The sequence below is a fragment of the Nannospalax galili genome, unplaced genomic scaffold, assembly GCF_000622305.1.
Source record: "Nannospalax galili isolate Female #2095 unplaced genomic scaffold, S.galili_v1.0 scaffold54, whole genome shotgun sequence".
In the NCBI taxonomy this organism is placed as follows: domain Eukaryota; kingdom Metazoa; phylum Chordata; class Mammalia; order Rodentia; family Spalacidae; genus Nannospalax; species Nannospalax galili.
Window position 1 is genome coordinate 446,528 of NW_008341028.1, and position 14,055 is coordinate 460,582.

The following is a 14,055-nucleotide window of genomic DNA, read 5'->3' on the forward strand; positions in this document are numbered from 1 at the left end:
TAGTTTTCTGGTGGAACATTTGGAATCTCTTAGGTATAGTATCATATCATCTGAAAAAAGGGATGGTTTGACCTCTTCTTTTCCAGTTAGTACTCCTTTAATTTTCTTCTCCTGTCTTATTGCTCTAGCAAGAGTTTCAAGCACTATGTTGAAAAGGAGTGGAGATAGTGGACAGCCTTGTCTGGTTCCTGATTTCAATGGAAATGCTTCCAGTTTTTCTCCATTTAGAATGATGTTGGCTGTGGGTTTGTTGTATGTAGCTTTAATTATGTTGATGTATGTTCCCTCCAGTCCAATTCCCTCTAGGACTTTGTACATAAATGCATGCTGAATTTTGTCAAAAGCCTTTTCTGCATCTATTGAGATGATGTGGTTTTTGTCTTTGATTCCATTTATAGAATTAATGATGTTTATTGACTTGTGTATATTGAGCCATCCTTGCATCTCTGGAATAAAGCCTACTCGATCATGGTGAATGATCTTTTTGATATGTGTCTGTAAGCAGTTTACAAGTATTTTGTTGAGAATTTTTTGCGTCTATGTCCATTAAAGATATGGGTCTATAGTTTTCTTTTTGTCTGTGTCTTTACCTGGTTTGGTAGATGCTGGTTTCATAGAATGAATTTGGGAGTTCTCTCTCTTTGTTTCTGTCATTTTGAATAAGTAGTATTAGTTGGAGGTCTTATTTAAATGTTTGGTAGAATTCTGCTGTAAATCCATCTGGGCCTGGGCTTTTTTTAGCTGGGAGGCTTTGTATTACTGTTTTGACTTATTTATATGTTATGGGTCTGTTTATACTATTGATCTCTTCTTGGTTTACCTTTGGTGGCTCCTGTGATTTTAGATAGCCATTCATTTCTTTTAGATTTTCAAATTTAGTAGAGTATAAGTTTTAAAAATATTCCCGTATAATGGTCTGGATCTTTTGGGTGTCTGTTGTGATGTTTCTCCTTTCATATCTGATTTTGTTAATTTGTATTTGCTCTTTCTTTCTTTGCATTAACTGGGCTAGGGGGTCTGTCTATCTCGTTTAGCTTTTCAAAGAACCAGCTCTTATATTGATTCTTCATATTGTTTTCTTTGTTTTTATTTCATTAATTTCTGCTCTGATTTTTCTTATTTCTTCTCTTATGCTGGGTTTGGGTTTCATTTGTCCTTGCCTTTCCGGTGTCTTGAGTTGCAATGTTAGGTCAGTTATTTGGGCTCTTTCTAACTTTTAATGTAGGCACTTGAAGCTATAGACTTCCCTCTTAGGATGGCCTTTAAAATGTCTCAGAAGTTATATTGTGTTGTATTGTCCTTTTCATTAAATTCCAGGAATTCTTTTATTTCTTTCTTAATTTCTCTTTGATCCACTCATTGTTTAGGAGTGTGTTGTTTAACCACCAGAGTTCATGTAGTTAGTGAATAGGGCTTCCTCCAATGTTGATTTTGAGCTTTATTGCATTGTGGTCCAATAGAATGCATGGAATTATTTCTTATTTCTTTCTTTCTTTTTTTTTTTTGTATTTATTGAAGTTTGTTTTGTGGGCCAGTATGTGATCAGTTTTTGAAAAAGTTCCATGGTGTGCTGAGTAAAAAGTGCATTCTTTGGTGCTTGGGTGGGATATTCAAAAGATGTCTGTTAGGTCCATTTGATGTATAGTATCATTTAATTCAGATGTCTCTCTGTTTATTCTTTGTCCAGCTTTAAGTGTGAAGGACCTATTCAAATATTGAAATCCCCTACTACTGCTGAGTTGGAGTTAATCTATGTCTTAAAGTCCTGTAGTGTTATTTTTATGAATATGGGTACATCAGAGTTTGGTTTATATATGTTCATGATTGAAAAATCTTCTTGCTTATTTGTTCATTTGATCAGAATGAAGTGACCCTCTTTTTCTCTTCTGATTAGTTTCAGTTTGAAGTGTTTTTTGTCAGATTTTAGAATTACAAATCCTGGTTGTTTCTTATGGGTTTCTTGCAGACAGCAAAAAGATGGATTTTGTTTCTTAATCCATTCAGTTAGCCTATGCCTTTGAACTGGGGAGTTCAGTCCATTGATATTTAAGGCTATTACTGAAAGATGTGTATTGGTTGCCGTCATTTTAATTGCTGTTTGTGTTCTTTGTCTAATTTTGTGTTTCCTCAATTGTACCTTTATTTATTTTCTTTTGTTGCCCCTGGGGTATACTTGTTCCTTTCTCCTCTCTTTGTATTGCTTCAAGTATTCTTTGAAGGGCTGGTTTCATGGACATGTATTCTTTCAGGCTTTTTGTGTCATGGAAAAATTTTCCTTCCCCCTCAACTATAATAGACATTTTTTTTTTCTGGGTAAAATAGTCTGGGTTGGCATTTATTGTCATTTAGAACTTGAAGTACCTTGGTCCAGACTCTTCTGACTTTCATAGTTTGCACTGATAAGTCAGCTGTAATTCTAATAGGCTTTCTTTTATATATGACTTGTTGTTTTTCTTTTGCTGCTTTCAGTATTCTCTCCATGTTCTGTATACTTGGTGTTTTTACTATGATATGTCATGCTTCCTGTATTTGTATGGGGGCGTCTTTCCTTAATTTTGGGAAATTCTCTTCTACAAACCTGTTTAAGATCTGGTCAACACCATTAACCTGAAATTCTTCTCCTTCTTCTAGTCCTATGATCCGTAGCTTTGATCTTTTCATACTATCCACATCTCTTGCATATTCCATTCCTTTGTTTTTTAAAATTTTCCATAATCTTTGTTTGAGTGGTCCATTTCTTCAATTTTATCCTCCAGTGTTGATATTCTGTTTTCCATTTCATTCATTCTAGCACTGAGGCTTTCCCCTGTTGTTTCAAGTTGGCTTACTGAGTTTTGCACTTACTTCTTCATTTCTGCCTGAGTTTTTTTCAATGTTTCTCTTTTGTGAATTCATTCAGAAGTTTATCCCTATCTTCTTTCAGTTCTTTGTTTGTTCATGTGTTCTTTAAATTCGTTGAATTTCTTGATCATGTTTATGATTTTTCTTTTAAATTCTGTGTCCTGGATTATCTCTAGGGGGATTTCCTTGTGGAACTCTTCTAGAGGACTGGTGGAGTTTGGTGGAGACATAGTGTTTTGGCTTTCCATTTTATTATTCTTTCATTGTGATTTTGACATGTGAATTTCTTTTGTTGTTTGTGATTCTAATATGAGAATAAGTTGAAGTATGCTTATGTTTGTATTATTGGTCTGCCTTGTTATTTTTCTTATTGTTTATACAAAGCTGGTTGGTCCAGGTTTCAGGTTCTCTCTGGTTTTATTTTGGAGGGAGCTGATGGCTTCAGATCAGCTACTCAGGAGCACCCACAGAAGCCCAAGTCAGGTTCCAGTCAGGTACACTCAGGCTTCTTTCTAAGGTTTGGACCCCTACTAGCGGGAACTCAGAGCAAAGTTTGGGAAGTTCCCTTGGCAGGGGCGATTTTGGAACTCTCAGTCTGGCTCCTGATTTCTCAGCTCCTATGCCAGAGGGTGGCCGGAAACAGGCACTCTCTGGTGGTCTACTGAGATCACAGTTGCTACACAGATGGAGGTCGGAACCCATTCTGTTATGCTGTCTGCTAAGATCTCAGCCTTATCCTGTCAAAGCCAGGTCTGCCCCAGGGCCTTGGAAGGGGCTTTATGCAATCCCAGTTAGGAGATTGGGTAAGGTGCAATTAAGGGAGGCTCACCACCACATGGAGGCAGGATCTGGCCACTCTCATGTAGTCCCCTGCATTCTCAGCCCCTATGCCAGAGGGAGGCTGGAAACAGGCACTCTCTGGCAGTCTGCTGAGACCATAGTACACAGATGGAGGTCAGAACCCACCTTCTTCCATGGCTATTTTTTTTTGACATATAACTAATATTTTAAAAGTTCGTTATCACATAAAAACAATAGAATTTTTGTTAATATATCCTCTCTACTAAGTAATCTAAAAATTGCTTTAGATTACTTAGGTATTCTAAAATGAGAATTTCTACTGAAATTAATTTATGAAAGACAAATAATTTGGTTCTTTACATTTGTTGTTCTTGTATTGGTGTTATATGCCATTACTACTGAAAAATATTATCTATGATCCCTGCTATCAGACTAGCATATCCTAACTGCAAACAAAATCAATAAAGCTCTAAATATTTGCTTGTGAAGAAACTAAGCTTGCTTTAAGAGACTCTATATGATATGAATGGCTCTATTGTTGAACTGCCAGCAATGATCAAAAGTGTTTGATACTTTTATATATATATATTTATTTTTAGAGTATGGCTGTCAATATGAAGGATCCAAAAGGAGTGAGAATCATCAAAGAGGTACAGTACATGTTATGACATCTTAGTGTTTGTTCCTAATTAGGGATTTGAACATACAAAGAAAAGTGTTTAAACTGTTCTTTTTGGCAATCTATACTGTGGCTATAAATCTCATTTAGGAATTTGAGTTTGCTTTATTAGTAAGCATAATGTGCTCATAATTTTGTGTATGTTGTATGTAATTATAGTCCTAGTGCTATAGGTCAAGTGTTTATGCACTAGATGCTGATCTTGGGCATTGTATTTAAACTTTCCCTTTGAGGCCTCAGAATTTTCACATAAATGTATTGTTATGTGGAGGTTTGAATGAGGCCCAAATATTTGAACACTTGCATATGGTCTCTAGTTGGTGACCCTGTTTGAGGAGGTCCACAGAACCTTTAGGATGTGTGACCTTACTGGTGGAAAGAAGTACATCATCGGGGTGGCCTTTGAGAGTTCATAGCCTCTTCTCGCTTCCAGTTGCCCTCTGCTTCCTGTTTGCTCATGGTTTCTGGTCTGGCTACCTCCTGTCATGCTTCCCTGCTGTTACGAACTTTCCCTCTGGGAACATAAGGCCAAATAAACTCTTCCTTCTATAAATTGCCTTGGTTTTGGTGTTTTATCACAAAAACAGAAAAGTAATTGATACAATTAAAACCCTCTTTTTTGGGCCAATGAGATGGCTCAGCTGGTGAAGGTGCTTGCTGCCAAGCCTGATGACCTGAGTTCTATCTCTAGGACCCACATGATGGAAGGAGAAAACCACCTCCCATAAATTGTCCTCTGATCTCCATATACATGTGTGGCATGTATATACCCCCTAAATAAGTAAACAAAGAAATAAATGTTAAAAAAAAAGGAATTCTCTTCGTGCTGGAAGAAGATTGAGTGGCATATGGTCTAAATGATGCCCTAGAGATTGCAAATCTAATCCTAAATAAAGCTACCAGTTTTGTAGTAAACTGTAGCCTAGTTTCCTGTGTAAGTTATTTTCGAGTTATGCTCTTGTGACAAGTAGGGAATTCTCAGCCAATCATAGACTGTCAATTGATCAGACTGCTGCTTTCTGGATGAGACTTCCTCTTTTGTTTCTAAGTATTGTGTGGGCACACTGCTAGGTGGAGCTCTCTGAATCACTCTTTGTTCTCAGTGCTGCCTGATACATAAATCATACTTTTCCAAATAAGCTTTTTTACTTTCACTATTATTTAAGATACTTTAATAAATTTATTGTTTTTTCTTTTAACACAAAAAGGGCAAAACTGGCTTTTGAACACGGGATCATAAACATTGGAGGAACCAGGCTTTCCTCTGGCATTTTTCCACATGTCCAGTATATCCAAATCTGACCTCAGTATGCTTTCCTTTAGGGACAGGATTGCACAGTGATTAAGTGTACATACTCAATATGAGGTTCTAACGTTGCCTACTTTCCTTGTTAGCATAACCTTTCAGCAGGTTACTTTCTTGTGCCCCAATGTCCTCATCAGTGAAGTGTGGATAGGACTGTACCTTCTTCCTGTGGTGATTAGACATGAGCTAGTATGTGTTAAATGTGTAGAAGAGCTCTTGCTGCATAGTCAGCACTCAGTAAGCATTATCTATTATTTCCTGATGTAAATATGGTTGGCTTCATCTTGTGAGATAAAGCTTGTTTGTCATCCTCATTAAGTTTTTCAACTAACTTTAATTGATTTATATTTATTTTATGAGGGAACCATGTTCTAATTTAAAAAAAATATTTTTTGGTCTTTTTGACACAGGGTCTGTCTCCCTATAACTTCAGCTGGCCTTGTAACTCACTATGTAGACCATGCTGACCTTGATCTCACAGAGATCTGTTTGACTCTGCCTCCTGGCTTAATCTTTTTTTAAAGCCAAAGAATAACTTCATTGCTGTGAAATTCTAATGGCCTTTCCTATGACTCACCTATAAGGGCCTGCCAAAGACTATAAACATCATCCCTCTCTGCCACCAACATCTTAAGTACCATCAGGCCTGATGGATCATATGAACCAAGTGGCAGAGCAACCCACACAGTAGCCCTGACCTGCTGAAGAGACTTCTTCTCTGGGCCCCTCTCGAAACTAGCAGTTTTCCAAGTCACTTGGTGTATGGGCTGGAGTAACAGACCCAAGTGAGGAATCTGCTCCCTCCAAAATCCAAATAGGCCCTCTAAACATTATTGTTCATTTTTCTTGGTTGTAGGAGGGGCAGAGTGCAATAATTTATCCTTTGCCTTAGAAGGAATATCTTTGCCTGCCTCATACCCCTGGATTCCCAGACATTTTACTGAGGTAGAAGGCCCTTGAATTTTTGTTTACATTTTTCATCCTCTCATGTACATATATTTACTGATAAGTCCAGAGTGGTTGCTACTTCTTGCTCACTTGGTCTAATTAGCATAATGCCACAAATATAATGGACCAGTGTGATATTTTGTGGAAGACAGGTGATCAAGATCACTATTGACTGAGTTATGACTCAGGGCTGGAGAATCAACATATCTTTGAGGTAATATAGGAATGGTACACTGCTGGCATGCCAGGTGAAAGCAAATTGTTTCTGATGGCCCTTATGGACAAGTATAGAGACCGAAGCATTTGTGAGATCAATAGTTGCATATCAGGGACCAAGAGAGATGTTACTCTGCAATTGGAGTCATTACTTGCTTAAATTTGCAACAATCAACTGTCATTCTCCATGATATGCCCATCTTCTGCATAGGTCATATAGGAGTGATAAAGGGAGATGTAGTCGAATCACCACCATGCATCTTTCAAGTCTTTGATGAAGGAGTATTTACTCGAGGGATGTGATGCTGTTTTTGGTTCATTCTTTTCCTTGGTGGAGACAGGTGTAATGGCTCCATTTGGCCTTTCTGCTATAGTAGCCTTCACTCCACAGGTCAGGAAATGGATATGGTGATTTAGCCAACTTCTAAGAATATCTATCTCAATTATGCATTCTAGGAATGGAAAATAATTAGTTTGAGTTAGGGGACTCACTGGACTTTGCCTTGATTCAAACTTTGGCTAAAACTTATTGATCACCTGATTTCTATAAACCCCCACTTTAACTGACAGCCACAGTGGTGGCCCCCAATCAAAGCCAATTCAGAGCCGGTATCTAGTGGGTCCCAAGAGTCTGATTATTTTCTTTTCCCCAATGTACAGTTACCCTTGTAGAAATTTATAAGTCCCTTTGGGGAAAGAGTGAGAGAAATACTAGTTAAACTTTGGTATTATAGTCCCTCCTCAGAAGGACCTGGCCTATCTTTTATTTTAGAAGTTTTGTGTCTCTCAACTGACTCAAGTCTGGAAATTAGTTGAGGGTCTGTGATTCTTTGTTGATGTGACTCCGATTGTTCATTTTTTCAACAACTTTTCTGCTTAAACAAATTGAGCAAGAACTTAATAGGCCTCCTATTTATTTCACTTCTGTGAACATCATGTGATTATGAATAATTAGCCAGTGCCAGAGATCTGCACATGTCAGATCATTATATTGCTTTGTCTGTGATGTCCATTATGTTTTGAAAATATTTTATCTATTTATATTTTATGTGTACGAGTGTTTTGCCATCATATAAGTGCACCACATGCGTACAATGCCTGTGGAGGCCAGAAGAGGGCATCAGATTCCCTGAAACTGGAGTTATAGGTAGTTGTCAGCTGTAACTGACGTGGGTGCTGTGACCTGAACACAGATTCTCTGGAAGAGCAGCTAGTGCTCTGAGTCATCTCTCCAGCCCCATCCATTATGTTAAAAAATACTCACCTTGCTGGGTATGGTGGTGCATGCTTTTAATTCCAGCATTCAGGAAGCAGAGGCAGGTAGATCTTTGTGAGATCAAGGCCAGCTTGGTCTTCATAGTGAGTTTCAGGCCAATTAGGGATACAGGGAGACCCTTTCTCAAAAAGCTAAAAATCTGTTCCTTACAGTATAACCAGTCAATTGGTGAGAGTAGGGTATTGAAGTCACCCAGTACTACTGGGCTGGGGTCAATCCATGACTTTACATCTAGTAGTGTTTGTTTTATGAAATTGGTTGACCTTTGTTGGGGGCTATAAATTTAGAATTGCAGTGTCTTCTTGGTGGACTCTTGTGTTAATCAGTATGGAATGACCATCTTTATTTTTTCTAAATAGCTTTGGTTTGAAGTCTGTTTTGTCAGATGTTAGAACAGCAAAACCCTCCTGTTTCCTAGGACCATTTTCCTGGAATACCTTCTATTCTTCCACCCTAAGTAGTATCTGTCTTTTGTGGTAAGGTGTGTTTCTTGGAGGCAACAAATAGCATTTTGTGTGTGTGTGTGTGTGTGTGTGTGTGTGTGTGTGTGTGAGAGAGAGAGAGAGAGAGAGAGAGAGAGAGAGAGACAGGGTCTCCCTGTAGCCTCCCAGCTGGCCTGAAACTTACTGCAGAGACCAGGCTGGCCTTGATCTCATGAGCATACAGAGATCTGCCTGCCTCTGCTTCCCAAGTGTTAGGATTAAAAGTGTGTGCTACCAAGTCCCACTCTCCTGCTTTTTGATCCAATCTAGTAGTCTATATCTTTTGATTGGGAAAATTGAGACCATTAATATTCAGAGTTGTTGAAAGTTTTGCACTGATTCCTGTTTTTGTTGATTTTGTAGTGATTGTTTTATTTCCACTTCCTCTCTTGCTTAACTATTATTCTAGCGTGGTTTATTCTTTCCTGTGGCCCGTGGATCAATTTGCTTTCCCTTCCCCAGTGCTGGGATTATAAGCACATTCCAGCATGACCTTGATTTTTAACTTGGGTTCTGGGGACCGAACTCAGGCCCTCATAATGGAAGCCTAGCTCTTTGCTGACCAAGCTAACTCCCAGCTCTAGTAGTTACTATTGTTTTTAAGTTAGGAGATTATTTTTCCCTCAGCACTTCTTTCTGTTTTGTGTTTTCTGTCAGTGTTCACAGTCCTGCTTCTTTGCTTCCATGTCAGAACATTTTGATACTTATCTGAGTAGTTAAGATTTTAGATTTGATTGGATAATTGCTTTACATTTTCATCAGGGCTTCTCAAGGTGGAAGTGTTAGATGTACTTTATAATTGTTGCTACTAACTCATCAATGTACAAATGACTATTTTATGTTTACATGTGTCATTCTGACCAAAATAAATGGGCTTCTGGTACTTTCTTCCTGTTCTCCTTGGATGTAGCCAATGTCCTACCATGTCAGATTGTAACAGTTTCAAGTTAAATTTTATTATGGGCTTGATTTAAACTGTGATCATAACAATACATTTTAACTCATGTATAACTTAGATTTTCTTGGAGACATTCTTCATGTCTGTTACTTTTAGTTGATTATGCCATTCATTAAATCTTGTATCTTGCCATCTAGAGGAAAAATTATTCTTTGCCTTTTATATTCTTTCTGGCATGGATTTCTCTTTGGCCTTAAAAGTAGCAAAAAGAACCTCTACAGTTAGACCTCTGTTTCTATGATTGCCAATATAAGGAGTCTGGTTTATGGACATGCTTCCAAAGTATTATGCAAGACAGTCAGTTGTGTTCAAGACAGTCAGTTGTGTACATGAGCGCTCCAAAGAGCACAGCTCTGCGTCAACCAGGCTAACCAAAACAGGCTGCAGAAAAGCAAAGTTCTGCCTAGAAAATCTGTGTGGAGGCTGGTATTTTCATGGTAATATGATTTAATAACTTTTGAATGTATTTGATTTTAAATAAATGTCTATGTTAATTAACTGATGGTCACAATATCCCTATTATGGGAGCATAATATGGACATATCATGGACAACAGAGTATATAATACATGAATGCATAAAAACTATGTGTTATTTTCTTCTAATATCCTACTATGAAAATTCCTTAACCTGTGTGTGAATAAGAGAGTTTTAGCATTTTGCTATTTATGCCTATTTATAAATATATAATATATTTACATATGCATATGTTCTGTATGTGTTTGAACTCTTTGAAAGTAAATAAAAGATACTATGAAACTTTGTTCTTAAATCCTTCAGAATATTTCTCCTATGAATAATGACATTCTTTGACATAATAGTTTTAAAAGTTCTTTAATAAGGGCTGGAGAAATGGCTCAGTGGTTAAGAGCACTGGTTGCTCCTGCAGAAGACCCAGGTTCAATTCCTAGCACCCACATGGTGGCCAACCATAACTCTAGTTCCAGGGGATCCAGCTTTGAATTCTGAACACCGAGGGTGTTGTAGGGTATGGATGCATTTATACTCATGCAGGCAATACACACTCATACAAATAAAGTAAAAATAGTAAATATTTTAAAAACTTCTTTAATGATTATTTACAAATGTGGCTAAATTGTTATATTATTCAATACTGTTTCAAAATAATTTTAGATCTTAATTCTGTGGGTACAAGGAAGATTTTCTTCTCTTCCAAAAAGGAGATGGTGAGTTCTTGAACTCATAGAAAATTATGCTTGCTTTTCATGCTGGCTAAGATTCTAGGTTGGATTATGAGATGACTTGTGAGTACCTCGATGAGGAAACAATGATCACTAGGAAACTGAGAGCAAGCCTTTTTGCCTGCCTTCCCTCTGTTTCCTAGTTGATCCTTGTGTTGAAGAAATAAATACTTGGTCTTTTCTGAGGAAGTTGATTTGTACGATAATTGTAGACAGTGTGGGGAATGCTTATGCTAGAACTGCGTCTTAATTTATATGTGTATATCTATCCCCCCTAGGCCCCACCTCTTAATGGTTCTATTATCTTCCAATAGTGCCTTTCTGTGATTAATATCTCCTGTACATGGGCATTTGGAGGGTGCTTGAGATCCAAACTATAGTAAGGGGCAAAAAGATTACTGTTTAGGCGTATATCATATGAACTCTCTTGTGTCGTTGTATATTCATTTCCTTCACAAAGAGAAAATGCAATGTATACTGTTGATGTGTAATCTACTTTTTGTTATTTAATATATTCTAAATATTTTTATTAGCATAACTAGTATTAGCAGAAAGACATGTGATCCCCTTTTTTCCTGATTTAATGTATTCTGAGTACTTTTATAAGATTTATTTATCTTTATATATGTGTATGTGTGTGAGCCTGCATGAGTTTATGTGTACCTGGTGCATGCAGCAGCCCATGGAGGTAAGAAGAAAGTGTCAGGTCCCCTGGAACTCTAGTTACCACAATTAAGAACTGCTATGTGGGTACTGGGAACCTGGTTTTCTATAAGAGCAGTAAGTGCTCTTGATCTCTGAGCCATCTCTCCAGCCCCCATAAATTAAAATTATATGTATTTATTTTGTATGTATGTAGGTGGGTCTACATGTGCTATAGGCATGCTTGTGGCTGTCAGAGGACAACTTGTAAGAGTCACTTCTCTCCTCTCCTTTCACCATTTGGTTCTAGGACTCAAATTCATGTCCTTCGGCTTGGTGGCAAGTGACTTTACCCACTGAATCATCTCACTAGCCTTATTCTGAATGATTTTCTATTAGTGTAAGCTCTTTATTACATTTATTTTCTTGTATCATTGAGAAGGTCAGAAGATGGTGAACTTGAGTTATGGGCGATTGTCATCCAGGGTGGGTGCTGGGAACTGTACCAGGGTCCTCTGCAAGAACAGCAAGTGCTCTTAATTGCTGAGCCATCTCTCCAGCCCTCTTGTCTCATTGAAATAGTGAATTTGTGGTATATTTGGGTACTTCATGTGAACTAAGATATGATTTAGGTTCTATAGAAATCTAAACATACAGATACGCATATGGCTTATGTTTTTTTTTAATTATGGTAAAATATAAATATCATAAAATTTCATTTTAAACCATCTATAAGTATTCAGTTCAGTGACATTAGTTACACTTACCAGGTAGTACAACTGTCACCACTTTATTTTAAAAACATTTTTGTCACCTGAAATATAAATTAAGTTTTTTACTTCCCTGGGCTGCATAGCCTCTGGGTGGCCTGCTGCCAGCACCTTTCCTGGTCCCCAGGTGCCCTCTGGACCAGGCCCTGCCCTCATATCCCTTTGCTTCCTGGGCTGCACAGCCTCCGGTGTCCTCCTTCCCTGGGTAAGCCCAGAGTACCCAGTGCATCTTGACTCCCCCAAACTCTTTCATCCTCCCAGGAAGAGATAACACAGGACATGGAACTCAAAAGAACAATTATAAACATGATAAAAGAATTCAGTGAATTTAAAGAACACACAAATCAAAGAACTGAAGGAACATAGGGATAAAGTTCTGAATGAATTCATAAGTTAGAAATATTGAAGAATACTTGGACTGAAATGAAGAAGGAAGTGAAACACTCAGGAAGCCAATTAGAAATGACAGGAGAAAGACTTACCAAGAGGATGAATGAAATGGAAAACAGAATATCAAGACTGGAAGATAAAGGGGACGAATTAGACCACTCAAGCAAAGATTACAAAAAATTTAAAAAAACATAAGAAGGGAATATGCAAGAACTGTGTCAAATCATAAAAAAACCAAACTTATGAATCATAGGCATACAGGAAGGAGAAGACTCTCAAGATAATGGTATGGAACAGATCTTCAACAGGATTGTAGAAGAAAATTTCTCAAAATTAAAAAAAGACATGCACATACAAATACAAGAAGTACATAGAAAACCAAATAGAGAGGACCAGAAAAGAAACTCTCCACGGCACATCATAGAAAAGACACTAAACGTTCAGAACAGAGATAATACTGAAAGCTGCGAAAGAAAAACAACAAATCACATATAAAGGAAAACCCATCAGGCTTATAGGTGACCTTTCAGTGCAAACCATGAAAGCCAGAAGAGCCTAGACCAAAGTATTTCACCTCTAAATGACCACAGATGCCAACCCAGATTACTTTACCCAGCCAAAATATTTATCATAGTTGAAGGGGAAAGAAAATTCTTCCATGACATAAATAGGCTGAGAGAATTCATGTCCACAAAACCAGACCTGAAGAGAGTTCTTGAACCAATACAAAGAGCTGAAGAAAGGAATGACTATACACAAGGGGTGACGGAAAGAAATTCAATGAAGGTATAACTGTGGAAATGCACAGCTATATCAAGAAAGCAAACAGAAATTAAGACTATAGGAATCAATACATATCTTTCATTAATAACTTTAAATATCAATGGTCTGAACTCTCCATTCAAAAGACACAGACTAGTTGAGTGGATTAAGAAACAAAACCTATCTTTTTGTTGTTTGCAAGAAACCCATCTCACTTTCACTGACAGGTACTACCTTAAGGTGAAAAGATGGAAAAATATTCCAAGCATTCGGATGGTACTAAAAGCAGGGATTGCAATTCTAATAACTGATAAAATAGATTTTAAACTAAAACTAATCAGAAGAGATAAAGAGGGCCACTTCATTCTGATCAAAGGAACAATCAACCAAGAAGATATAATCATGAACATATATTCACCAAACTCTGGTGCACCCAACTTTATAAAAACAGTACTACAGGACTTTAAGACCCAGATTAATCCCAACTCATTAATAGTAGGGGACTTCAGTATCCCATTGTCACCATTAGATAGATCAACAGGACACAGAATCAACAGAGAGACATGTGAATTAAACAATATCATATATCAAATGGACCTAACATTTATCTACCTAATATTCCACTCAAGAACCAAAGAATATACTTTCTATTCAGCACCCCATGGAATCTTCTGCAAAATCGACCATGTACTGGGGCACAAAAGAAACCTCAACAAATACAAAAAGATTGAAATAATTCCATGCATTCTATCAGACCACAATGCAATAAAGATTACAATTAAC

General features: G+C 37.4%; 1 protein-coding gene across 1 annotated transcript in view; it reads left to right on the forward strand.

Annotated features, from left to right (window-relative positions):
* Sugct (succinyl-CoA:glutarate-CoA transferase) overlaps window positions 1-14,055 on the forward strand; it is a 932,078-nt gene that overhangs the window by 49,041 nt on the left and 868,982 nt on the right. The window contains exon 5 of the mRNA XM_008836273.3: window positions 4,242-4,292. Within this exon, the coding sequence (XP_008834495.1) occupies window positions 4,242-4,292 (51 nt within the window). The remainder of the gene's footprint in view (window positions 1-4,241; window positions 4,293-14,055) is intronic.